Source organism: Melozone crissalis, unplaced genomic scaffold (assembly GCF_028551555.1).
Source record: "Melozone crissalis strain CALT ecotype California unplaced genomic scaffold, PUWL_Pcris_2 ptg000027l_1, whole genome shotgun sequence".
Lineage (NCBI taxonomy): Eukaryota > Metazoa > Chordata > Aves > Passeriformes > Passerellidae > Melozone > Melozone crissalis.
This window is the reverse complement of record NW_026535805.1, coordinates 650654-678625: the sequence shown is the minus strand read 5'-3', so window position 1 is coordinate 678625 and position 27972 is coordinate 650654. Positions and strand designations below refer to the sequence as shown.

The window sequence follows — 27972 nt, the reverse complement described above, 5'->3', positions numbered from 1 at the left end:
CGCCGACATGGCTGCAGCCTCGCCGCCGGAGTCCCGGCTGCTGCTCGCCCTGCTGCTGCTGCTGCTGCCGCCGCCGCCTCCCAGCCCGCGCTGCGCCGCCGCCGCGCCCGACCTGGGCCGCCGCTTCGCCGAGCGCAAGCGCTGCGCCGACCTCGAGTGCAGCAGTGAGTGGGGGCGGCGGGCACGGCCCTGGCGAGGGAGTTGTGGGCGAAGATGCCTCCCGGAGGCTCTTCCCTAAGCTCCTTCCTTCCGCCGGCTCTGGCACGGAAATTGGGGAGAATCGAAAAAACGGGAACGCGACGCCCACGCGCGCCGTCCCTCTCTACTCGGCCAAGTTTTCAGACCCTCGTTGCTCCCTGTGTGGTTCCCCCCTCCCCCCCCCGCAGAGCCTTCTCAGGATAAACCCGCTCTCTGGGTGTTCTCTGGCACAATTTCAGGACCGGTTCGCTGGGACACAGATGTCGTCTTTCTGATTTAACATTAATGATAAGCTTCATAGCTCACCCCTGAAATGTAGTTATCCCGCGCTTTGTCAAACCCTTGTCTTGACTAGAGTGGTTGCTTTACTTTTTGAGCTATAACTTGCCTTTTTTTTCTTTTTTTAGTTATAACTTGGCTTGTTTGTTTAGTTACAGCTAAAAATTTCTTAGTTATACTTTCAATTTAGTTATAGTTTTATTAATTTATTAATTTCTTAGTTATACTTTCAATTTACTTTCTTATCTCTTGACCCAGTCTGGAAAATAGCAAAGTGATGCATGCGAGGTCTTGTTTACTGCCAGTTAGCAAAGACATTTTTCATGTAAATTATTTTTAAAGTCATACTCTTCTCTTTGTTTTCTTTGGACAGTGTTAATGTGCCGAGGGAAGGCCGTGCGGGATTTTAAAGGTCCAGATTGTCGTTTTGTAAATTTTAAGAAAGGAGAAGCAGTGTATGTATATTATAAACTAATAGGAGAATCCACTGAGCTTTGGGCTGGAAGCGTAAGTACTGTAGAGCATTTCTTCTGTTTGCTCTTCTTGGTAATCGGTTTTAATTTGTTTTGCCTTGTAAGAGAATGCTTGGAGTTTTGAACCTGGCTAAATAACACAGCGAATGCTGCTTTGTCACAAGGCCGGTGGGAAATAGGATGAGATTTGATCAAACCTGAGTGCTATGAAAAATGGGCAACGCTAGTGTGTCTAAAAACTGTTAGAAAACTGCCTTTGTGTTGAAAACCTCCTATTGCAGCACTGTCAGTGGTGGTGGCTACAGGGCCACCTGGAAGCTAAGCCTCCCTTACCATTTAGGCAGGCTTAAGCCTGTGCTTGTGTTTTCCTGTGACGTGGTCTCATACTGCACTCTGTAATCCTGCTAAAGATCACTGCATGTGCATGATTTAATTGTGCTTCTCATCCTAATATTCATCTGCCTTCTTCCCCTTTTTATCTAAGCTGCATGCAGAGTTGGAAGAAAAATAAGTAGTAAAACTTGAAAGGATTAGGGTAAATTTGATTTCTAAAAGGTTTGTCTCTCTTAGCTCTGATGTACCTTGCAGAGTAGTGGCCTTGTCTGAGTCATCGTCCTTGGACAATCTGAGAGGCTTCTACTAATGGGGAAGGAACATCACCCTACTTGCAGTTACTTCATAGGAAGCTCCTCTCGACTTTCATAAGCACCTTATTTGCCTGGCAGAGGCAGAACTGAGATACCATGGAGGAAGAGCAGTTTCTCTGGGCTTCCCTTGAAAGTGTTGGCAATCCAGAAGTTGCTTAGACCTAGTCCCTGTTGCTTCTTCCTCATGTTTCCCTTACATCCTTTTTAGTGTCTAAATTGTTTACTTCAACCTCTTTTCTTAGTCTAGTTTTCTACAAAGGATAAACAATTTTGACAGTGGTCTCGGGTGCTTGAAACCACACCTGGGTGTTGACTGTGGGGCCAGTGGTTTAGTGAAAATCGGGATGTATCTGTAACCACTTCAGGCTGGGCGTGGACAGCCAAGCTCTCAGTAGGAGCTGAATCCAATTAAAACGATACAGAAGTGAACAGAAAAACTGCAGCACGTGGTTAAAGAAGAGTTAATAATTCTATCATGCTGGTAATTCCCTTCTGACATGTACTGTACCATAAATAATCTGGGTAATTAGTTGGTACAGGTTTCCAGGGCTGCCAGTTCTTGAGATGCAGAGTAGCAGCATGGGGCCAATTTTGCATCCTCTAACAAGGCATAATGTAGGCTGCAAGATCAGACAGCAGGTTAAGGTAATTGCTGAGTTAATATTCAGTTTAATTATTCACTGATAGGCAGCTCATGCAACAGTTAGGTGTGTCTCCAAGTTAAAAGGATGTTTGCTTTGGGTTTAAAGTAAAAGCTGCCGTTGGCAGGTTGGAAAGAATTACCAAGCTCCATTTTATTTGTTGTCATTTTTCAACTGTGTTACACGATTTTCCATGCTCCTTTTAGGGCAGTGCTGCCAGACTGATTTCTTTTTGGTTTGTGACTATAACCTTTATTTCTTTTATCCCTCTTGGGTTGACTGCTGCTGCATTAATCATAACACTGCAACAACCAGCGTGGAAGCACTGCAGCGGGGTCAGAGGTGCCTGCCTTTCCATTTTGAGTAGGGCACTGGCACAGCTGCCCCTGACTCACATACAGCACTGGGGTCTCTCCTGTACCGTGACTTTCTGTGTCAGATTTGGCTGGGCAGCCTGATTTCCTGTGTCAGATTTGGCTGGGCAGCCTGATTTCTCATGCCAGGTTTGGCTGGGCAGCTTGATTTATGCAGGCCAGCCATGCCTGCTGTGTGAAGTCTTGGAGCCAGGGGCAAGCTGCTGCTTGCTAATTAAAACCAGGCTACCCAGTGAGGTCTGCCATCAAAAGAATTCCAATGCCATGGAAGGCATACTTCCTTCTGCCATGGCCCTTTTGGGATCTCATTGCGTGACTTCATGTGGGTTTTGTGTGCATTATTTGATCCCATCCATATACCATGCTGCTTTTTTCCATTCCCCAAAGTTTTTTTGTGAGAGGATTTATTAGGGCAGAATAGAAGCTATGAAATCAAGGGCTTACTGGAGTTCTTATTGTCAGTTGTGAGCAGAGGTCAGGGGAATATGTATATGAGAAGTTTCAACTAATGCAACCTGGGGCTTATTTTAAACAAGTTGTAAATACAGATTCTGATTCCAAAATCAATGTGAAGGAGCCATGAGAAATACAATAGTATTTCTGACCTGAAGGGAGATGATCTGATAAGAAAAGGAGCCTTTCACCAAGGCTGAAAAATCTATAGCAGTTCGGACTAGGCTTTATTTGCCTTTGCTTTTCTAATTCACTCTGCCCTTTTCGAGCCATTGCTGATTTTTTTTCCTTGTGCCAGCAAACACATTGTATTTTGACAAAATAGTTCCTTTATTTTGTGATGCCAGTCATGAATACTAAATTGCTTACAGAGCGCACACTATGTTCACTGGATATTTTACATGTGACAAAATTCTGGAACTCAGCTGTAATATGTATACTGTGCATTATATGGCCTGTAGTTTTTAGCAGAGCTCTCTAAACCTCAGTAGTAAAGCAAAGCCAAATGCTTGGAAAATACTCTATGACCATTATTTAATAGTCATTTTATGTTATGAATTTCATTAATACATCAATTGCAGGAAAGTGCTTGATTTTTTCCCCCAAAGCCAAAAGATAGAGCATATCAGGTGCTCTTGTCCTCTGCACAGTGTTCTGCTGTAAATCAGTCTCCTCTTCAGTATCAATGTTGTGTTGCTTACACCATCAAGTTGTTGTATAGACTCCTGTGCATTTTTCCTGTGTTCTGCCCTCACTTTAGCAGGGTCCAAAACTCCAGAAGTACTTCAGATCATTCAAAGAAAAACCTGCTCCTTTTTCACAAAACATTTTGTCAAAGACACTTTAAGGTTGTTATTTTATCTTATGGCAAGGGGATGAACTTAATACTTTTGATTCAAGGTTGAAAAAAACCATTTCTGGCCTCATATTACAAGAAATGGACAGAAATGGACTTAACTGCAGATTGTGGCTTCTTTGTGGTTTTTTTTTTTGTTTTGTTTTGTTTTTGTTTGTTTGTTTTCAAATCTTGTATGTAGGTTAGTAGAAAAGAAGACAGGATGGATAAAATTAAGTAAAACAGGAAGACAGTATTTCTGGAGAACTCAGAGGGTCAGGGCAATACTGTGTTTTCTTAACGCTGCCAATGCTCAGCAGATGCAAACCAGCTCTTCTTTTCCCTGTGTTCTGAAGTTTTAGTTACCTGTGCTTTAGGGATGTGGGCTTTAAAATTAAAAAGACTTGAACATCATCTTCCTCTGTTTTCTGATAGATGATGTGAGAGTGTGGCTTCTTGGTCAGTGAATCTGCAGCAGCTGCCTGTGACATGTGGGCACCAGGGGAGGCAGATGTTGTACACACAGCCATGCCACGTGTTTTGTCCATGCACAACTTTTTAGCTGGGAAGAGAGTGGTTATTTCTCCCTTATACTTGGCATTGATAATCCCTTTTCTCTGTCATGTCTGTAGAGAATGAATGTTTGTTTTATTTGCACAATGAGGCATTTTTTTCCCCTTATTTGAGAGGACTTGTAAGGAGAGAAGCAGATGAAATTTTGGGCAGGCAGATCCCATATGGCTTATAAACCACAGAAGTGGCAAACTGGGTCACTACAGAGAACATGAATGGTCAGCAGCTTGGATTGCAATAAAGGAGTTTCAAATTGTGATCCCTGATTATAATGGTTGTTACAGAGATTAGTCTGTAAGGAGGCTTTGAAGCTCTAACTTTTGTTTTCAGCAAGATAATGAAAAACTAGAGTTGAAGTTTAGAGAGAAAAATAAGCCAATTTACAATTAAACTCTAGTGTACTACACAAAGACAAGCTTTTGATGTGACTTGTCTAAATTAGTTTCCCATTCCCATTGGTAATTCCCAATAGTAAACATAATTCCCAATAATAATCATGCATACATGATCTGTTTTCAGTAAGAGAGCAATATGTATTTACAAAAGGTGGAGAGGGAACAGTGTGGGGTTTCTTAATACATATGTAACTAACTTCAGAGATATCAACTATGCAAGGTAAGATCTGAATGAGAAGTACATATTATTTACTAGATACCAATTTCTTCTTTTTTTTTTTTTTTTTAATACCACTTTTTTTCCCCAGATATTTTGGTTGTCTAGGAACTTTGTACCTTTCTAGGTGTTTCCACCAGACTCTAATTACCTCAATTATCTAATCAGGGTAGTGATTGCATGCTATTAATATTGGCTTCTTGACAGCCATTCTCAGAACTCTTAAGTGTGAACATTACTCTGTGTAGATCATATCTGGTGAGTGATAAAAGAGATTCTTGTCTTCCACTGTTTGCCTTGCCTTAGCACATTGAAAATCACCATTCTGTGACTGATTTTTTCGCTTGTGTCAGGCACTGAAGAGAAACAATGCTTTCATAGAGGAGGGGGGGGTATATTTTCCACACAGGTTTTTAAATGATTAATTCTGCATTTTAAAATGATGCAATTTTGCATTTCCATACAATCTGCTTTAAGAATTTTTTTCCATAAGTTACAAGGTGAGCGTATTTTGGGCTATAATATTGTGCATGGATGTAAATCTTATTAGTCAAAGATCCTCTTCTGCTTGCTACTTGAGAAAATCCTTGAGGTGTGTGTGTGGTGCTTCTGGTGCCTGCACAATACCAGTTAAAGCAATTGAGTCAGAAGGCCTGGGATTTATTCCCAACTCTCCTAATAATTTGTTATAAGTCAGGCTTTAAAACATGAACAGTGAAACTTAAACCATCTTCACAAGGCTGTTGTGAAATGTAAAACCTCAGTGAAAACACTGGCATAAACAAAGCATCACTGGTCTTCTTTTATTCACTGTGTTAAACTTCATTTAGAATACTTGAGAGTCAGTTCAACATATTTGCTAATGGTGCCTGCAATTTTTTACATAGTCATGTCATTTCTAAGCCTTCTTTGCTGTTTTTCATTCGTGTTTGTTCTTTTGCAGGTTGGAAGTGATTTTGGATATTTTCCAAAGGACTTACTTGAAATAAATCATAACTATTCCAATGAGGAGCTAGAATTACCAACAGATGTAAGTCTTACTTGTTCTGGTTTTTTTCTTCAATTGGGGGTTTTACTGTTTCTTACCTCGGCATTCAGTAAAATTCTCAATAAAGAAATTTGGAATACTAGTGATTTTTAGTAACTTTTTGTTAGTAAGCACCTACATACTTGCAGAGGTACACATGTATGTATGGGGGGTAGAATCTTTGTGCAGCTCTGTATGTGGATGGGTGTGAAAGCATCAGCCCAAAATGTGGGTGTTGACCTTTCTTTTCTCAAATGTTATGGTTTTCTTCCAAAGAAATCTGTTTGGATTGAACTCTATGCATCCTGATGGCTGGCTAGTGCATAGGCCTTCTGGTGTGTAATCAAAATGGCTTCTTTTCCCAAACTTTCCAAGTTTAAAGTACTGTCAGAAGCAAACAAAACTGAATACACTGAGCCCTTTGATTCTGGAATTGGTCCTGCAACCCTTTCACACATGACTGGCTTTCATGCACTAATAGCAGCAACTCCAGAGTTGTGTCAGTAAAGCCTTTTTGAGGCCGTAGCTTTAGGTGTGCTTGCAGCACAGAAAGGTGAGTGAATCCTGCATCCAAGGTAGCATGGCAAGGGAGGGTATTCTGCCTCTCTGCTCTGCTCTGGTAAGACCTCACCTGCAGTGTTGCATCCAGCTCTGGGGTCCCCAGCAGCACAGGAAGGACATCAGCCTCTTGGAATGAGTCCAGAGGAGGCCACCAAGGTGATTTGAAGGATGGAGCACCTTTCCTATGAGGAAAGGCTGAGAAATGTGGGATTGTTTAGCCTGGAAAAGAGAAGGCTCCAGAAAGACCTAGTTGCAGTCTTCCAGTACTTGAAGGGAGCCTACAAGAAAGATGGAGAGGGACTTCTTACAAGAGCATGTAGTGACAGGACTACAAGGAGGAATGGCTTCAAACTTAAAGAGAGCAGGTTTGGATTAGATATTAGGAAGAAATTCTTTAGAGGTACTGAAAGAAGTTGCCCAGAGAAGTTGTGGATGCCCCATCCCTGGAAGCATTCATGGGCAGGATGGATGAAGCTCTGAGCTACCTGGTATAGTGGAAGATGTCCCTGCCCATGGCAGGGAGTTGGTGACCTTTTAACCCTTTTCAACCCAAGGCCATTCTATGGTTTTATGAAATTGTGTCTCACACTGCTTTAAGGGGACACCTGTTAATAGAGGTTGTGACACACGAGCTTAGCTACATTTGTGTTCTTCTGTTCTCTGGCATTCAGCAATAGGCTTATTCTTCATTCAGTACATATCGTGATGAGTGTAGTGTAAAACTACCACCTCCATTGCTGCCTTACACTTTGTTCCTGCAAAACCTCTTTATTTAGGTTTTTTTATGAGTCCTTGGGCAAAACCTCCACTGATTTCAAATAGAGCTTTGGTTAAGGAGTCAAGGGGTTAATTCTATGTGATTAACATAATTTACTTTGCTGCTGCATCTCTCTTTAAGTAGGTAAATGTTTTTGGTCTCATTACTCCTATAAAGGAAATAATATTTTTTGACTGCATGTTATTTTTCATTTCAGGAAACAGACTTTGTTTGCTTTGATGGAGGAAGGGATGACTTTGATAATTATAATGTGGATGAACTTCTGAAGTCATTGCAAGATACAATAGCAAATGAAGGGGAAACTGAATCGAGTGATCCAGGGACAAAACCAGCTGAAGGAATTGAGAAGAATAAGGAGGCAGAACAGACTGATAGAGGAAAGTCCCTTGGTGCTTTGGAGACAGACAATCTTGAGCGAAGCGATGAAGAGGAAAAGGAAAACCTTGTCTTGACAGACAAAGTTGACAATTCTCATACAGAAGGAACTGAAAATACTGGGGAAGACTCCAGTGTCAGTAGTCACAAAGAAAACTCTCAGGGAGATCAAATTGCACATGAGCACTTGAGAGGAATGCTACATGGAAAATTAAAAGGGCTAGAAAGTGAAAATACCAAAAACACTAGTATTCCTCAGGGTGAAACCAGCCAACTTGACCAAGAGAATGAAGTCAATGCCTATACACTTTTAAACAGAGAACTCTCTGTGAACTTAAAAACAAAATTTGGCTCAACTGCTGATGCTATTGTATCAGATGATGAAGTGACTCGCCTTGTAACGTCACTGGAAGATGATTTAAATGAAGATTTGAGCATTAATCCTCACAATGAAGAGGAGGAGCCAGAGTTTGCAGATCAGCCTGCAGAAATCCCTTTGCTGTCTTTTATGGCAGAGGATGAAATTACATCCCCTGTGGATTTAGAAGATGATGGAAACAATGACGTGGAGTCACAATATCACAAACCCGATGAAGATGCAAAGGGTGCTACAAAGCTAAATAACCAAAGAGACAGTGGGGAGGAATGTGATTCAGATGCATTAATTCTTAAGGATGCCTTCAGTAGGAGCAGGAACTCGGGTGGCAGTGTAAGTGTAGACAGGTCTGAATCTAAACAAACAGAAGAGAAACAGGAGGAGGTTGTGCTAATTAGTAAAAGAGAAACACGAGCAACAACTCAGCCTGAGGATCTCTCCAAACAACTCCTTGGAAAGGAACCTGTGGGTACAGGTGATCTGGATTCAAAAGAAAAGGCCAACAAAACTGAACAGTTGGAAGAGCAGCTCACTGATGGAACAGAGTCACATTCTGCAGCGCTGAAAGGTATAGCTGTGCCTCATCCTCACGCTTTGCCTAGTCCAGGCAGTGCTCCGGAGTCCAAATCATTTCTTAAAAACAAGGAAGATGCTTCAGAACCATTTGATGATGATATTAATAAAAGTCCTGAAAGAGTTCCACTTGCTTCAATAGGGAAAAGTGAGAAACAGTTTGAGGACAATACCTTGGAGGAGTCCTTGGAAAGTGATTTAAAGTACAAAAGACCATGGGAGAAAACAATGGAGAAGGGAGAAGCTGAGAACAAGCCTCCAGTTGATATTTCAGCCAAACCAGTGGAGGAAGTAAAAAATGCATCTCAAGATGACCTAGGGGATATTGACCTCTTGAGACAGAAAGGGGAACATGAAATGCCTGTTGTGGAAAAACAACTTCTCAAACATGAAGAAGATTTAAAACAAGTAGGGAAAATTGATCATGAAAATAAAAATCCTGCCTCTTCTAACAAAGAACTGGAAATAAAGAGAAAGCTGAAAGAAACCCCTGCAGAGGAAGGAGACCCAAGCTATAGTGGAGCTGTTGAGCAACCTAGGCCATGGGAAAATGAGACTGAGTATTCAGAGGCAGATGTGAATGAAAATCTTTCAAGAAATCCTGGCAAGATGCCAATGTTTAAAGAAAGCACTGAGAAAAATTCCCCTGAAGAAAAATCAAAAAGCACCAAGCAGAACACTAATACAGATAATCTTACTCGTCAAGGAACTGCTCATCCTGAGGGTGCAGGATCAGACAGAAATCTTGGCAAAGATTTGGCTAAAGAAACAACACAAAGAGCAGAATTGCAATCTGAAGAGCCACATGCTGAAGATGACCCTGACCTGAAACAAGTGGATGATGAGCTGCTGGAAGATGAGAATGCAGCAAGTGCAAAGTTGTCACAAGCAAGGGCTGCAAATGCCCAGGGTAATACACTAGGTGGTGAAAATACAAATCCTGAATTAGAAGGACTCAGTGAAGCTGTTTCAGGAACCCCAAATCCTACTTACAGAACAGGAGAGGAAACAAACTCATTCCCTAAGGAGGATAAAACAATCAGCATGCAAAATGCAAGCGCGATTTGGAACAAAGAAGTTGACGTATCAGTAAGAAAAGATGCTAAATTGGATGAGATGCAACATGTCACGGAAGCTGACGAGGAGTCTTCTGAACCTGAGGAACCATCAGCTGTGGATGAACATAATTTCCAATCTCCTAACACAGAAGAGAGCAATGACCTTGACCAAAGGACAGATCGTCTCCCAGAAGGCATTTTACAGAAAGACTCAAAGGAGGTTCAAAATTTAGGGCAAACAAGAAATGACCACCAGCAATCTGCATCTGTCCCCAGCCCTGCAGACAGCTCAGAAGCCACCAGTGACATGGTAACAGACTTCAGTGAGTCTGTGAAGCGGCTCTCAGTAATGAGAGAGTTCCTGGATGAAAAGCGTGTGATGCGTCTACAGAAGTACCTTGGGCTCCAACACGTAGTAAGGGTTGAAGCCATGTTCCACGACATGAAAGTGGAGATGGAGCTTGCTCGGAAGTCGAGCCACAATAACGAAGATAATGAGAAAGCTCTGGATGAGATACTGGAGTTTTCAGAATCGAGCATTATGGATGTTGTAGGAAAAGTTCTGGATTCCAGGGTAGCAGAAAATAAGGAGGAGGTGGTGAAGGAGATGGATTTGTATGATGAGGAGAGTGCACTGATGGATGATATTCAAGAGTTAATATATTCATTAAGAAGTAAATATTCATCTGCTGGTGAGAGTGTCCCACTTGCTTCTCCTCCAGAACAGGAAGATGACCAGCTGCACATTCAAGGTAGGATGTTAAACCAGTTAATAAATAGATGAAATCGAAGTAAAACCCTGTCTCAAGCAACACTAACACAGAGAAACTTTAAGAAGAGGGTGAGCGAGTAGAATCTAAAGAGGTCTTGTGCAATAACCTGGGATTTTGCTTATTTTTAATGCATATTTTTAGCATTGTGATGAGAGTGGCTCAGGGACAAATCCTAAGGGAAGATACTGAGTTCAGCCCACCTGTTCTTATGGACTGAGTTCTGTGTAAGACAATTGAGATCCATGCATGGATATGGTCGTAAGGAGCCACTCAGGACAAGTCTGTATCTCCTTAAGAAACAGGGATTCACATATACTAATCTGCAGAATTTTGTGGAGGGCTTTTTTTTCCCCTGCGTAACCTGATTGTGAGAGATCTGGTGATTAATGCAGGTACTAAATGCAGGCACCTAAAGTCTCATATGTCCTTATAATCATATTTTTGCCCACATTCATAAAAGAGTGCTTAAGTAGCAATAACAAACAAACATCTTTTGATTGGGCAAGAACCAGAGGTAGAGTCTTTTGCAGACTTACTGGGTTTTCTATTAGTGTGCAAGATGTTAAGATACACTTTTAGTCAGGCTCCTCTTACAGTAGTACATGTTAAGTATGCGATTTTTGATAAGGTCACAAATGATGCAAATATTTCACCTTGCAGTGTTTCACTGCAATATCAGTGGTTGATATCTTGCATGAATTTCATACGGACATTTAATTAGATGTTACTGAAAGTTGATTGAGAATATACTGGAAGCAATACACTAGCTTGACACTTTTAAAAGTGTCAAGAAAGCTTGGTTATATGCAGCATTTCACTGAAGGTAGCTGTGAGTAAGTAATACACATTAGCTCAGTGCTTAATTCATGTCTCCTTGTCTGTCACAGATGGTGCAAAAGAGGCTGAATATGATAGTGTTTCCACCAGAAACCCGAATACCATTGTTGAGGGCAATCAGGAATTTCCACAGCTCATTGAAGATGAGAGGCCAGAGCAGCCTACTGAGGAGGAGGAGAGGGCTGTCAGTGTGCCACCTGAGCATGAAGAGGCCAACTTCTCAGATAATAGAGAAGCTGAAGAAGGGTATGATAATGAAAGAGGATCACCCCTGGAAGATACTTCCTTTGGGTCAGTTGATTCAGGAGAGAATGCCAGTGAACACATTGCTGAAGGTAACCATTTGGGATTGGCTTATTTTATTCTTTTGCTCTTGAAGACATGCATGGTTTAAAGGATTTTTAGGCAAATAGCAGGAGTTTTCATTGATACTTTTATTTTATGTTGCTGTAATCCTCATGGCTTTCCCTGATTGGTGACAGTCCCTCTAGTGGCAGTACTATATTGCTGTACAATATTATGTACAATTGCTGTACAGATTTAGCACAGCAGTTTTTCTACTATGATTTGCAACGTAGGAAAAAGGAAAGTGCTCTTGTGAGTGTCAGAGTTAGAGCTCTTTGGACTGTGTCTCAGGATGACTGGCTTGTGGACTGTGTCTCAGGATGGTAGTGGAGAAAGAGCAGAAATCCCTGGAAGCACACCATCAGCCCAGGTTTCATCCTCTTTTGCAGGGATTGAAAAGTTACTTTCTATAGACAGGACAGCCCACAGAATAGTGTGCCCTCTTTTTTAGCCCATGTCTCTGGGCCATATTACTTTCCAGGAAAGGTGGTGTGTAGCTTCCCCCTCGGGCAGCTCAATAATTTCTCTCTGTGTTAGAGTAGGAGAAATGTTTGGCTCCCTCTGGCTGAGGCCTTATCCCTCTGGAGCTAGAGTGCTGTCTCATCATTATGCCAAGGAGGGATCCTGTTACTGTCTTCTTGCCTGGCTCTGTTTTGGTATGAAACAATCTGACTGTATTCTCAGTGCTACTCTCAGTTTGCTGTTCTGCCTTCACTTCTGATTATGCTTAATAATTCTCTCTCCACTGAGCATTTAGGAAAAATCCAGGCACATCTTCTTTAGCTTTTGTACATTGCTGAGGTGTTGTACCATCTCCAGGGCTAAGTGCTTTTGAGCAGATTCTAAGATCTGAAGGAAGCTCTAGGTTGAATGCCAAAAAAATTAAGAAATTTTAAATGGCTAGTGGATAACCTACTGGTTAAGTATTCAGATGTCCAGCTGTATTTTAGACCATTTTCCATTTTTTCCTTAAATGTGGTTAAATGCTGCTTGGCAGGAATTCTTAGGAGGGCTGGTAGAAGTGTTGAGAAGTAACAAGGTGGGGCTGGTAGAAGTGTTGAGAAGTAACAAGGTGGACGATGGTAGAATGGCTGGTCACAGCTGCTGTTCCGTGGTGTGACAACAGGCTAGGCAGGTGGCTGTGGAATCTGCTGGCCCAGACGTGTGGCAGAAGAAGGAGCAAGAGGAGAGGGCAGTATTCAGGCCAGGGCAAAGCTGGAGATGGTTTAAAGCTTTTGCCACACTTACAGAGTACTGACAGAGTTCAGGAGAGTTTGACATGGTGTCATTCTTGGAGATGTCCTGTGCAGGGCCAGGAGTTGGACTTGACAGTCCTTTGTTGGGTCCCTTCCAACTTAGAATATTCTGTGGTTCTGTGAACACTGCTGGGAACTAATCGGAAGGATTCGTGGTTAGGAATTTAAGAGTGTGTGCTGCTCTGATTCACGGCTGGAGGAGCTGGGTGTTGTCCTCTCCCTGAGGCAGGCTCGGCACCGTGTCACCGCACAGCCCTGTCCTGTCCTGCGGCACCCCTCCTAACGCCGCCTGTGGAATATCGGCGCACTTCCCAAGGGCTCGCTGCCTCTTTCCCCAGTGCTCCAGCGCACCGGGGGCCGTCCTCCAGCGTGGTGGCCGCGGCGGCTCCGGTGTGGCCCCGTGCGGTGACGCCGCTTCCCTCTCGCCCTGCAGGTGCCGATGCGGGCGCCGCCTGGCGGGGGGCCCTGGGCGAGGCGCGGGAGCTGCTGCGGCGGGTGAGTGGCGGCGGCGCGCGCCCTGTGACGTGGGCGAGGGCGGGGAGGCCGCGAGGGGTGGTGCGCGGCGGGTGGGGCCTGAGGGAGGGAGGGCTGACGTGGGCCTGGCGCTCTTGGGCCGCCATGGATCCCGCGGGCGGCAGCGGGTGGCCGGTGGAGGAGCCCTCGGGGCGGCGGAGGCTGTTCCAGGTGAGGGCAGGGAAACGGCGGCCGGCGCGGCGGAGATGTTTCGGCGGCCCGACCCGGGCGGTGACACACTTCCCCCGAGCGTGGCGGGTCCCTGAGGCGGTCACCCCGGCGTACCCCGCTGTGAGGGCGGCTGGCGTTCCGCGCCCCCCAGCCCGTAATGTGGGGGAATCCCGCGGGAGCGGAGGCGGCCGCTGGCGTCAGGGATCGCTGCCGGCCTCCCCGGATGGGGGGGCAGAGCTCGCCCCCCCGGCCGGACTCTGCAGGGGCAGGTGTGCGTTCTCCTTTCTGTGCCCCCCTCTGCCAGCTGTGGAAAAGGTAGGGAGAGAGAGGGTAAGTAGGAAGAAAGGAAGGGAGAAGGCAGCGGCTTCCGTGTGGCTCGCCCAGTTTGTTCCCTGAGCGCCATGCCATGTCACTGTGAGCCCCTTAACCTGTAGCAAGCATTCGCACCTTCCCCAGGTGCTCTCTGACCTCCAGATAGAGGAGGAGACTCACGGCATATGACCCTCTGACAGGGGCAGCAGCTGGGAGAAGATCTGAGCCATTTACACTGCATTGGTACGGACATCCAGATGTAAAACTATTTGGGTTTGTTTTCTATAGTTTTCCATCCATATAGCTTTATTTGGAAACAGGTCAAATAACTGCCAGTGTTATCTAATGCAAATTGTGCACATCAGTGTGTACTTATTTTGGTGTGGCTTTTTTTTGCCAGCAGACTGTCACTATCAGGTGTCCTGGTACTCGAGAGTTTTGCACTGAAATATGAGCACTAGGCTGCTCTGTGGTTTTCTTAATTTTCAGTTTGCAGAGAAATTGCAAGAAACCTCCAGATAGTTATCTGGTTTTACCTGTCAGACTGCTTGTTTTACCCCCCTATTTAATGAAAACACACTCATAGCTGTCACTGCTGTTGATTTGCAGTTGGTCGCCACACTGCCTGAGGAAATGCATCCTGGGCCTGATTTCCATGGACTTCCATGGGAGCCCGTTATTATAACTGCCTTAGTGGGAATTGTCACACTTGCTATATTTTTCTGGAGAACCTGCCTGTCAGTGAGTATACTTCATGCTTGCAAGCCCGCTGATGTTTCACCAGCTGAATGGTCCTTTGTATTGTTAAACTGTTTCAGCATTACTGAAGTCAAAGCAATATATAGTCTTTTGTGTTTTACTTTTTCTGTTTAGAGCATTGATGGGAGCTAAATGCTGGGCTAAATAGCTTAAGTAAGTTGCAGTACTAAGAAGCATTTTCTATAAGCTGGTAATTGAAGATTACTTAGTGAGAGGTAATTTCGAAAGCAACATAGAAGAGTATGATGTAAATAAAGAATGCTGTGGAAAGGATCAGCATATCTTTGAAATGAGAATCCTTCCATGTGCATAAACATGTTGTTGGCTATATCCAAAACAAATAGTTAATCCTCCACACTTCATGTTGTCCAGCTGCCTGCAAATAGTGCATTTAGAAACCTAAAAACATTATATTAATTCTCATTGGAGAGCCTCTTCCATTTGTCCTCATTCCTACATGGATAATTTTCTGTGCAACAAAAAGTCTATCACCAATTCTCAACTATAGCAGTGCTTTTCCTTGGGAGCTGAGAGATGAGAATCAAATAGGCAAATTTATTTTACAGCTGTACAGTTTAAATATTATATGCTCTAGAAATCTGTGGAATGCTTCATATTTGCCTGACAAAAATAAACTAAAACTGCATCTTTTCCGTAACAATACTGATAGTTTTTTTCCCTTGCTTAGTTTTGGTATTGAGTACACTGGATCAGTTTCAAATGCAAAAACCAGTGTTAATAGAACAGCAGACAAAGGCTTCTGAAAGTCATCTCTTATGGGAGTTAATTTCGAAACAAGCACCTGTCACGTGCTTTAGAGGGTACACAACTGGGATGCAAGGTTGTTTTTTTTTGTGTTTGCAAGGGTTTTTTTTTCCTGCTTGCCAGTTTGTGGTTTGATACAAAATGGCTTAATACAAAATGGCTTCATTTTCTGTGCAAATTGTCTGTGGGCAGTTACCGGCATCCGTTTAGTGAGTGAGTAAACAGACCTTTACTAAGGCTCTGAGCAGGGCTTTAGCCTGGGAGCTTTTATTAGAAAGCAGCTTAAGCTCGTTTGTAGTGTTACTCAACACTTATTGGCAGTGATAGATGTGTTTTCCATATGCTGCTTTAACCTGCATGGAAGTGGTCACTTTTTTCCATAGGGAATATTAATAACATTTTTCACTTATCACTTTTTATGGCTAATCTTTTTGTTTGTTCTCTTCTGTAGGTAAAGAGTAGAATATATCAAGGTAAGTTTCTTCAGTGTAGTTGATGCTTGGGCATTAGTTTTGAATATTTATACTGTTTCAGAGGACCAAGTATCCATCTTCACTCCCTTTCAAGGAGAATGCTCAGTCCAAGGTTACAGTGGAACCTTGGCCAGTAGATGATACTTCGTTGAATATGAGGGTTTAAATTTTGCCTTTGATAATGCTTTGATCAGGAGAAACAATGCAATTTGCACCTGTAAAATAAAGGTCAAGGAAAATCTCCACTTTGCTCAACATAAATGTGAACGACTGGTTCATGGGGCAGAATTTGTTTTGGTTTTCTGACCAGAAGTGGGTCTGCCTTTGCTTGCTGTTCGCTCAGAAAGTAGGAGCTGGTTCCTTTTGTTTTTTGAATTGAGGGGAGGCTGAAACTGGCTGCTGTGCAGTTGCAAAGAGATGCTCTAAAATGTAGATCTAAATATGCAGGCATTCCTGTGGCCAGCACATCACTTTTTACATGAGCTTTTTTCTGGCTTCACGTTTATAAAATTAAGTGTACTGAGTAGAAAAAAAAATTCAAAGTAGGGTGATTGCTGGAATTCATAATTGAATAAAAAATACAAATTGGAAGAGTTGTCTTCATAGAAAGTCTGTTTCTTCCTCCCTCACATTTTACTTACCAGTCATTTCTCTCTAGTTTCATTGTGGTTATACTGCAGTTTCCTTCTACACAGTTAGCATAGAATTAATGAGCTGAAAAAGACCTATCTTAGATCTCTGAGGTGATTTCTGTAGTGCAGGAAGAATATTGGTATTGGTGGTGCAGAAATTACTTAGCAGCCTTCCCTAAAAAATCAAGGAACATGGATTTAATTCCAGCACCCAAATACTCTTCTCTTTGATGCTGTGTAGAAACTAGTAAAGATCAGAACCAGTAGATATTCAAGTGTGATACAGGCCACATTGTTATTAACATCTTTATCCAAAATAGAGGAATGCTAACAGTGACAAAAATGCTTTAAAACATAGCATAATGCTTTTAAACTCCAAACATAGCAAAAACTCCAAACAAACAAAACAGAGCAAAAATGCTTTTAAACTCCTAACTTACATTTGGAGTCCCAAGGATAAAAATGTATTATGCTCTCTTAATGACAGTAGTAAATTTGGGAGGCCAAGCTAATGCAGGGATTGCTGCTTCCCTTAAACTACTGAGAGCTGTCTTGAACCTTGGCAGCCACTTGCTGTCTCTCTTTTCCCAGAGTGGGAAAGGCCTGGAATTCACTGTCCCAGGAGCCCTCGCGTGGGAGGGAAAAGAGGAGTAGCAGTTGCCATTGCACCCCGTGGGATGCAGTTGGAACAACCAGTACTCCTTGTTGTGCTGCAGAGTTTGCTGTGAAGCAAATGGTGCTTGAGGCAGTCAGATCCAGGTCAAGGTGGCTTAGGACTTGAAAAACAACAACAACTGGGTGTTTTTTAAATAACTTGCAATAAAATAATTGAAGTATGTTCATGATTTTCATTTAATCCTAAGAGTTCGTTGGTGGCTTGTTTAGGGTGAAAAGCTAATGCATGCGTGAAGGCTGCTGCTTGGTCACAGGCCTTTTGAGGTCTAAGCAGAGCAGCTCCTTAGGACCTTCTGGTGCTGTCTCCCAGCTGTCTCTGTTCTGTTCCCAGAAGATCTTTCAGAGCTTTCATCCTCTTACTGTTGCTGATGAAACATTCAGCTTCAGTAGAGCAGAAAGGTGGTTGTTAGGGAAGGTGTTGGATCTCCCTGAGTGTTTGAGGCTGCTCTGAGATCCTTACTGTCAACGTACCTCAGGTGTGTAGCCAGCACCTTTCTTTGCTCTGGGTTCTGGGAGCAGCTTCTGTGAAGGGGATGCAGGAACTTTGTGCTTTGTGTCAACTTTGCTGTCTTGTTTTCAATTCTAACTTCAAGTGAAAGCTGGAGATGCAGAGAGGGCTGACTGCCAAGGAGTTAATACTGTCCTGATTTATTCTTTAGTTATTACTTGAAAACATTCCTTGAAGTGGTAGTAATGATAGCTGGGTTTTTTTCCCCAGTGTATGAAGTATAGTTACTGTAAGCTTTCTTTTTCTTCCTAGTGACTGAAAAACAACTTGCTGAAAAGATTAAAAACCTTCTGCAAGAAAAAACAGAAATCTTAGAAAAGCTGTCAGAATATAATCAAAAGGTATTGCTCTAAGTTGTCCTTTGTTTCTTAATTTTCTATTATTGCTTTAATTACGCAGTCAGTGCAGCATCTTATAATATATTATGTTGACAATTTCCTCAGTTGTGTGTGGTTGTTTGTGTTTAGATAAAGGAAGCGAAGGAATCTGTGAAAGTGACCCAAGAACAAAAAGACATTCTCTCAGATGAAACTGCAGGGCTTAAGGTAAGAGAAGGTTAACTGTGTCTTAACTGAAAGCAGCAACAGCAATACAAATAAAAATAGTTTGCTTTAGGTTGGTCTTTTACACCTTTTTTTTTTTTTAAGGACACTGTAAAAGAATTGGAAGAAGCAAATCAGCAGCTAGATAACAAAGTGAAAAATCTGCACACCATGCTTGAAACAGAGAGAAAAAAGAATGAGAGGAAACAGAAAAAGGTTAGAACAATTACACTTGTGTCTTACATTGTCATTAGCTTGACACGCCCTAAAAGCTGGTCATGACCTGATGGGTTAGATAGAGGTAGAGCAAACAAGGTGACCCAACTACAAAAAGAGAGATTAAATGAAATTTTAGGTTTATCCCAAGATCAAAGGATTAGTCTGTTGATTTATTTTGGTTGGGGTTTTGTAGGTTTGGTGGGTTTTTTTTTAAGATCTCAATGGACTTGTGTGATTATGTGCTTTCACACACAAACAGATTCATTCAAGTCATGGGCTAGTCTAATACTTCCTAGCTGGCCAGGAAGTTCCTTGGCAATATAAGCTGAAGGCTTCGATTTGGTAAGAGACATTTTCTTGTACTCAGAGCAGCATTTAGTTCTACAGTAAGTGTGAAGATCTCTGAACTGTCTCTCTTTCTCGTTGTTCAGAGATATTTTCTCTTTCTTCATTTTAAAGCCTGATTTCCTGTATCAACAAGCTCTTTGGCCTTGTTTTGGTCAAAGGTTGCTGCTAATGTTAGCAGTTCCTCTCGTTGTGGACTGCACAGGTGTACAGGGAACTTCCTGGCCACAGACAGGCAGAGTGGGGGGAAGAAGTTCATTTGAATTTGCTGAGTGTTTCTATTCCTTACCTTGTCGATAAGTAGTGCTATATTGCTGCTAGCAAATGGATGCTTGAAATGGAAGTTTGTTCGTGTTTTGACTTTGCTTTTATGCTTCCAGAAGACATAGGTTAAATCATTACTCAGGCTGAGGTTTGTGCCAGGATAACACTAAATCACTGTTCATCTTTTTCTTAGCTCTCTGAAACCCAGAAGTCCTTGGAGAAGCTTCAGGAAGCTATCACTATGCATTGTGCAGAGCTTTCCGAGGTAAAGAATTATTTACACCCCCTCAAGAGTCACAAGTTTTTGTACCAGGAAAATTCTTATCTATGGAGTAGAAAATGCTGGCTTGGCAGATTGCAGGTTGTTTGTGCATATGTACATTTTTCTTTTCCATTTAACCAGGTTTTTTGTAGCTGTTGCTCCACTATAGTTTGACTTTATCTTCTTGTTCCTTTTTGTGTTGTGTATAGGTGCAGATAGCCCTTAATGAAGCTAAACTGAGTGAAGAAAAGGTGAAATCTGAGCTTCATCATGTGCAGGAAGAGAATGCTAGACTAAAAAACAGCAAGGAGCAGGTAAGTTATGCCCAGGCCAGGCAACCTTGTCTTTCAAACAAAATATCTGGCTTTTATTCCTAGTTTTTTGAGAGTAGCCTCAGCAAGTCTCTGTTTTCTTAACATGGCGGAATTCCATGTTTTCTGTTGCCATGATAAAATTCAAATGCTTTATGCCTGCTTGCACAGGCTGTTTGTGCAGCTGAGCCACATCTCTGGTGTGAAGGCTTTGCCAGTTCCCGTGATGCAGTTTTTGTCAGTAAAGTCACAGAAAGTCTGTGCTGAGGAGGTTATCAAGGCATGATGGAAATACTGCCACTTGGGATCCAAGCTCAAGGAGGTAACGGTGAAGAATTGCCAGAAAGTGTGACGGTGTTCACAGGGGTCCCAGGATGAGGGAAGAGACGAGGATCTGATTCCATGTTTCAGAAGGCTTGATTTATTATTTTATGATATATATTACATTAAAACGATATTAAAAGAATAGAAGAAAGGATTTCATCCGAAGACTAGCTAAGAATAGAATAGCAAAGAATGATAGCAAAGGTTTGTGGCTTGGCTCTCTGTCTGAGCCATCTGGGCTGTGATTGGCCATTAATTACAGACATCCAACATGGGCCAATCAAAGATCCACCTGTTGCATTCCATCCACAGCAGCAGATAATCAATGTTTACATTTTGTTCCTGAGGCCTCTCAGCTTCTCAAGGGGAAAAATCCTAAGGAAAGGATTTTTCGTAAAAGATGTCCGAGACAAGAAAGTATTTCAGAAAGCAAAGATAATGGGGAGGAGTTTTAGCCCTGGAATGTCAGGACAGTTCTTTTCCAAATGATTGTAAATATCTGTTTTCTTTCTTCCTATGTGAAGTATGTGGCTTTTTAAGGAATGTGTTTTGATTGCCTCTGGACTGCAATTAATTTCCTCATATTTTGAGGTGTGTGAGCAGTTTGATGTTAGGGTGTTAGCTGAGAAAATGCCAAATTTGTAAAGCTACCTAATAATAAACTGCAGAAAGATTCCCAGCATCCAGTTCTGCCAGTGGAACACCAATGAGCCTGATAATTGAAGTTTACCCTTTATCTGTGATAAAGGGTAAACCCATGGTGATCAGTTATCACCAGAGCTGGTAGTAAAGTAGACTTTACTTGCATACACCATGCACTAAAAATACAGCGAATAATCATCTTGCCTTGGTGCTTCATACAGCTGCTAAAAGAAGCTGAAGGTTGGAGTGAGAGGCATTCTGAGCTCCATGAGCAGATTCAACTGTATCAAAAATCTCAGAAGGACATAGAAGAGACACTTGCCTACAAAGAAAATGAAATTGAAGTAGGTTCTCTATAATCAGCTTGCTTTCAGTATTATGCATCATAGAATACTCTGTCATACTTCACAATATGCAGGGCAATTGAACCTTTGATTTCATTACTAGGTTTTAACCAATTGCATTATGCAGCTGAAGCAGTTGGACATGGATTCAGAGGCCAAGAAGGATGACAGAGGGCATGAGTGGAGCCCAGAGGATGATCTGGCCAATGGAGAGTTGCCAGGTACGGTTATTCCACCTGAGGATCATGTGGTGCTGTGCTCATGGCATATTAGAGAGGGAACAAGAGGGATCCATGCATATAGAGCTGCCAGCTTGAATTGTCAAACACAAAATATCCCTCACTGAAGGGAGGAACTGGCTACAAGGTCAATAATTGCTTTTAAATTACCTTTTAGGTAATCCATGAGTGTAGTGACACAGTTGTAAAGACTCTGTATAAAGGTTGGTAATTAAGAGCATTCCTGAAGCTGAGAGTCTTAGTTTTGTGGTTCTGGTACATTTATTTTTGAGATAAATTTTTAATGAGCTTTCTGCTTGCCTCCAGATAAATAACTAATTTAAGTAATCATATTTTTTAAATCTGAAAGACCAAAATAGATGTTTTCAAAGCTGAGGCAGTTTGTTATTTGTGATGTTGCACGTGTATTTGCTGCATCTCTAGTATTGAAATCCTTTTTTGTTTTTTTGGTTTTTTTTTTTTTTTCTTCTTTGGTCTATTTTTCTGCTTAAAGTGTATGTGGGTTGGAAATTCCCACTTCTTGATTTTTGGTTTTTTTTTTCTTTTGACCATATGAGGATGTAGGGATGGAAGTGTAGGGAGTGTTACTTTTAACAGTTGTCCACAGACTTGTTCATGATTAAAAAACAGGGAAAACAAAGATCTTTTCCTCTTCTAGATACGGAGAGTGAGAAGATGAGGACTCAGATTAAGCAGATGATGGATGTCTCCAGGGTATGTTGCACAAGTATCTAACTATTGCAGTCACATTACTGCTACTCCCATGATCATAAATTTTCTGTTCCTGTTTTCAGGTCAAAACAATGTTATCCATAGTTGAAGAGGACAGAAATCTTCTGCAGTCCAGACTGAATGATGAAGTAACAGCAAGGCATGAGCTGGAAGGTAGGTTTAGCAAAATAACCGCTTAGGATGAAGTGCTGTTGGTGGCTTAAAAAGAAACAGAGCATGTAAGTGGCCATCATAGTTCTTACTGCAACTGCTTCTCCAACAGAGAAGATAAAAACATTGGAACACGATTCCTCTTCACTGCATACAGCCAAAACTCAACTGGAAAATGAATGCAAAACTCTTCGGCAGAAAGTGGAGATACTTGGTGAACTGTACCAGCAGAAGGAGATGGCACTCCAGAAGTAAGCCTTTCCTTACTCTGTCTGTAGTATCATGGGCACTGCCCAAATGCTGTTTGCTCAGAAGGCTCAAAGAACTTGGAAGTTGTGGTTGGAATGAGTGATGGCAACTCCTCCAATACAGCTGAAGCTGGCATCCTTTTACTTTTGCCACCGTTCCAGAGATTCTAAAAAGACTGTCAGTATGCACACAACATATTGCCTTCTACTTTTAAACTTCTGGAGAGGGTGGGTGGGTGGCCAAGCAAATTCTGCGGTTGCTCTGTTACATCATCCACAAGTGTCAAGGGGAACATAGGGGCCGTTAAGATGCAGTGAGTCTAATTCTCATAATGTAGAAACTTCAGTATTTCAGCCTTGTGAGCTTCTTGCATTCTCAGAGGGCTAAATGAAGGCTGAATTGGTGATGGCAGATGAGAGGAATGAATTGCCAGTGGTAAGGATCTGCTCTGTATGTGTTCATTCCTCATTAATTTATTTACTTACTGAAATGTCTGTAATACCATCTCAGTTTTGTGGGGAAAATTTGAAAATAGGATTCAGGGACATTCTCAGCTAAATTCCGTAGAAAAACTGAAATTATGATGGAGAAGCAGTTGAAGTTTAAGTATGGTTTAAGTGTGTGGGCTGGGGGAAGCACAGGGTGGGAAATGAGGCTGTAGTGAAACTGCCTGACCTTGTAACTTCCATGGAACTATGTGTAATAAACTTAAAATGCAGAGGTGGAAGGCAATCCATCTTTCAGGGATAACGTCATCTTGACCTCTGTGAAGAATTTCTGTTCTTCCCAAAACATACAAGAGACTGTTACACTGCCTGTTAGTACTTCTTTATTAGAATGAAGAACTTCTTCCAATCTCACTTTTTTTTTTCTGAAAAACTGCTTTGATTGTTAGCCAAGGAAATGGATTATGTTGAACTGGCTATTAGCAATAATTAACTTGCTATTAGTTAAATGTTTCCAGTTTTGTGGGGTAGCTCTTGTAAGATAGGAACACACTATAGACTTCTTAAATACTTCCAGAAAAATATCAAAAATCAAAAAAGTTATGAACCATGAGGTTATAAAAAGACTCTGGAAATTGGTTGTGCAGTGAATTGGTATGGAGAATACTCGGGAAAAGCTTCCCACATGGTTAATAACTATTGAATGTGTTTGTCACCTGGGCTCTAAATTTGCCCCTTCTCACCACACATCCATTTCTTCATTTCCCATGGTTGGTGTCAGTCCAGTGGATTTCCTTATTTGTTCCTTTGTAAATCTGGATTGCAATCTGTGGCATTGCTAGGAGAACTGCAGGATCTGAAGGGATGAACTGTCTGCAGTTGATAGATTCTGACAGATCTTCAGAAGCTGACAAATCTTTCTAGTCAACTCTGTAATTTTAAGGTTTTATACACAAAGGGTTTGTCTGTTGGTTTCAAAAGACAGGATTTCTGTCTCTCTTTCTAAAAAAAATCTTTTTTGTCTCTGTGATTTCACACATTATTGTAGATTTTGATATTACTGTCAGTGGCAGGATTTTGAGTTGTAATAGATGGAGAATGCTGGACTATATGGTGCATTTTTTCTCTGTGCAGAAAACTAACCCAAGAAGAGTACGAGCGTCAGGAGAAGGAGCAGAAATTGTGTGCTGCAGATGAAAAAGCCGTGCTGGCCATTGAGGAAGTGAAAGTTTACAAGTAACTTGAATTTCTGAAGATTATGATTTTCCATTTATTTCAGCTACTGAGGAAAATTTATTCAAACATCTTTCCTTCCCCTCTTTTCCCTTTTGTACAGGCAAAGGATCCAAGATATGGAAGAAGAATTGCAAAAAACAGAGCGATCTTACAAAAACCAGGTAAACTTCTTGCTTGCTGATTGTTGTGCTATCTTTTTCTGCATCATTCCAGTGCTCTGTGGTGAGTTATTGGAAATACTGGTAGTTGGATAAAAACTAAATGGCTTCTTTCCTTCTCAAGATTGCTGCTCATGAGAAAAAGGCACATGACAACTGGGTAAGAATGTTTGTCCTTTTCTGATGCCAACAGTTTACATTTGATGTCACATTGGTGCCATTAATGCAGTTGACAAAATTTTCCCTACCAGCTCATTGCCCGCTCTGCTGAGAGAGCTCTGGCTGAAGAGAAAAGAGAAGCAGCCAACCTGAGACAGAAGTAAGTACAGAACAGACCCACTCTATTGCTCTTTGAACATGCTGGGAGTTGCCTGGGGGGGAAGCTCAGAATGTGCAGTGCATTTTTAAGTTAATAATTTTAACTACTGTTAAACTGTTTTGATGGCTAAAATAACATTTCTTGGTGAAAGCTATAGCATTTTATAATGCAGTTTGTCTTGTTACATTATAATAGATACAACTCATATGTGTTGTTTGAATAATAATAAGAGACCTTTATTTTCCAAAATCAGATTAATAGAGGTAAACCAAAAAATCATCATGCTTCAAAGACCAGTCATTGTAAAGCCAACTCCAGGCAGACCTGACCGCCAAATCCCACCACGACGAGGTAAATGCTGCTGTTTCTCCCAAAACCTTTGGTCTTGGAGCCAGTACATCATAAAAACATAGGGCTGTGCTAAATTGTAGAAAAGTAAATCAAGTGGTTTTATTTCTTTGGCACAGGGCCATTAAGCAGAGATGGCTCTTCTGGGCCATCACCTGTGAGTGGAGGAAATCCATCCCCTACACAGATGATTGATGTCCCTGCCCGGCCCCTCTCTGCTCCTCGAAGGGAAGGTGTGAGGGGTGAATTTGGTAAGCAGTGAAACTCCCCTTTTTTGACAATTGCCTCTTAGGCTACAAACCCAGGAACACTAAGGTCAGATATTGGTTCTAGGAATGTTGATATTGATAGCTGCTTTATTAATATACTAATGAGTGGTTGGTGGTAGGTTTTATTAATAAGAAATAGCTCAGGCTTGTGTTATTTAGGGTCTCTGGGTTCTTGTTTCCGTTAAGGTACAATGGTGGATGGCCCCCCTGCCCCACGAAGGCCTCCAGAGCTGCCTGGAAGGATGTCTGTTCCTGGTAAGTTGTGGGGTCTGCAACCAACTGCAACTTATTCATTACTCTTTCCCTTCAAAAAGGCAATTTTAAGCCCACCTTCCCTACCCTTGGCATGGTAGGACACTTACTCATGGCTCTCTTTTTAGATATTGGGCCTGCTGTGGCATCCGTAATCAGCAGTGAGCCAAGAACCTCTTCCCCTTCCACAGCAGTTGATGGAAGGGTGAGTTGAGAACACCTCAGCCATCAGGAAACCTTTTTAATATGTGATTCACTCTACTTCCTACTGCTTCTTTAACTGTATCATGTTCTGTCTTGTCTGTATCCTGTCACTACCCTATTTGCTGTTCAAAAAAACCCCAAAAGCAACCCTCTCCCAAAGAGTCTGAAGCCCCCAGTGTAACTACAGATTCACCTTCCTCCATGGAACTAGCTGCAGTGAGTATTCCAAGGCTCGACATGGTGATGCTGCTTTGGAGAGGAGTAATAGACGTGGTGTTCTGAACTGCTGAATAACAGCTGCTCTATGGCACTAACCAAGGGCTGGCCCCTCTGTCTCAAAGGGCTTCTCTAATGATGAGCAGTTGCTCTCTGGTTTTTGTGGGATTGAGGCAATAAGATGTTTCTTAAGGACTGTGGGCAAACTCTTTGGAGTGACTAAAACAATAATCCTATAGCTGACTTACTTGTGGTGTTTAAGCACAATTCCATATATAATTCCAAGTTCCAGGTCCTTTACCAAAGGGGTGTCCACCAAGGACACCTCAACAGGGCTTGAACTTTTCTTTAGTATATCTTCATCTTAACAAACTTGTCTTTCTAAATCACTCACTCCTGGGTAGTGCCAGCAGTGTTCTGGGAGAAGGGATGATGATGGTGCAGTAGCTGTCCCTGTTTTCTGCCTGGTTAATGTGGTTTGGAGTGTGTTGGGGTAATTTTTCTTTCTTTCTTTCCTCTCCCCCTTGTACCTGTTTGCCTCTGGGTAAGTGGTTGGGTTGTTCAGCAGTGTCAGTGCTTGTTTGCTGCAGTAACTCACTGAAGTGTAACCTCATCTTGCCCAGGGTAATGCTGGTGCCAAAGGCCCCTCTCCTTTCCCTGGGACACCTCTGATGAGCTCCCCAGTGATGGGGCCTCCGCCACCGCCACCCATTCACTACGGACCACCACCTCCTCCTCTGCGGGGGCACTTCGGGCCTCGGCCTCTCCCTGGGCCCCCAGGTATGGCTGCAGTGCCCTGTGCTGACACTTCACTTCCTGGAGCCTGACTGCAGCACCCACAGCTGCTTTTCCTAAGCACATGGCTTCCTCATGCTTCATGGGCTTTAGCCTTAAGCCCAGTAAGCTTGGATTGGGTGGGCTTTCTCAAGGCTCCTTAATGCCAAGGTATTTTTCCTTGTTTACTCCGAAATGGAAACCAGCAGCCAAAAGTCCCTAGAATAATTTATGGGCTTTGAAGTCCTGCATGCAACAGTGATCCACTCCAGAGCTGCTCCAGAAAATGACAAATTAAAGAACTAATCAGGAGCTTCTCTGTTTAGGTTAAAGCAAGATTTAACTCCATGATTTCTTTTCCTTCTAGCTTGTGGTCCTCCCTTGCCACCTCCAGCAGGAAGAGACTTCTTACCTAGTTCACGTTTGCCTCCTGGCCCACTCCCGCCTCCCCCTGATCCCAGAGGCTACGCATGTGGGCACCCTCCCTTCCGCCCCCTCGGCCCTCCTGGCCCCCGGGATTATCCTCCAGGCCCTCGGCTACCCCCGCAGGCTTCCAGGGACTATGCTCCTTCTCCCAACAGAGACTTGCCTCCGCCGGCACCCAGGGACTGAGGGCAGCTGGCCCCAAGGACTGCGCACATCCCCAGTGCAGAATCCATGCCTGCAGCACCCGGCCGGTCCCACAGACTCGGCTCCTGTGTGTACAACTCTAGGAAATGGCTCTTGGTTTGAAGATATTGGTCTCATTTCAGTATATCTCAGCTTTTGCAGGATTAATTTTTATCCCGTTGCTACAGATGTCTTACATGCATTTATGATCACAAACTCATCCATCCACTTGGGCTGCAAGAACCTTTCTGTGATGGACTTGAACCTACTCTAAAAGTGCAATAGGAAGGAAGTACCTCTGCGGAGAGTTTTAATTGAATGTAGCCTTTGTAACCAGTTGGCGAATGAACTAATTTCGTTAAAAATGTATATCAGTTCATTTCCTGTGGAAATAATTTTTTAAGTAAAATGCTATCCAACCTGCCTTCTCCATCCCATCATTGAGCTGCAGTTACTGTGGGCCAGGGGTTTACATGAGGACTGTGAGGTTCTGGGGTTTTTTTCAAAAGATGTCTGGTCAGAGATCAGAAGCACAAATGACACTGTTTTCAAAGGAAAGTTACAATAAAAAGCAAAATTCCTTTTGCTAAACCCCAAAGGCTTTGTTTCAGTGCCATGTTTTGTTCAGAAAGGACATTGGTTCAGTAATGTGACAGAGAATGCTAC

The 27972-nt window shown here is 42.5% G+C and overlaps 1 protein-coding gene across 2 annotated transcripts; it reads left to right on the top strand.

Moving 5' to 3' along the window:
• Positions 1 to 7: 7 nt before the first annotated feature.
• On the top strand, positions 8 to 27904 carry MIA3 (MIA SH3 domain ER export factor 3). Of its 2 annotated transcripts, XM_054280475.1 has the most exons (29): positions 8 to 164; positions 851 to 984; positions 6029 to 6115; positions 7648 to 10585; positions 11494 to 11778; positions 13478 to 13539; positions 14650 to 14781; positions 16016 to 16037; positions 18105 to 18193; positions 18320 to 18397; positions 18500 to 18610; positions 19416 to 19487; positions 19694 to 19798; positions 20983 to 21105; positions 21209 to 21326; positions 22003 to 22058; positions 22139 to 22229; positions 22339 to 22477; positions 24056 to 24157; positions 24258 to 24318; positions 24440 to 24475; positions 24567 to 24634; positions 24888 to 24985; positions 25102 to 25233; positions 25438 to 25506; positions 25632 to 25708; positions 25852 to 25923; positions 26547 to 26703; positions 27065 to 27904. In XM_054280475.1, the coding sequence occupies exons 1-29, from the start codon at positions 8 to 10 to the stop codon at positions 27307 to 27309; spliced, it is 5916 nt and encodes a 1971-aa protein (XP_054136450.1). In that variant the 3' UTR covers positions 27310 to 27904. The 2 variants fall into 2 exon arrangements, with proteins under 2 accessions (XP_054136450.1, XP_054136451.1); XM_054280476.1 differs by lacking the exon at positions 25852 to 25923.
• The last annotated feature ends 68 nt before the right edge of the window (positions 27905 to 27972 follow it).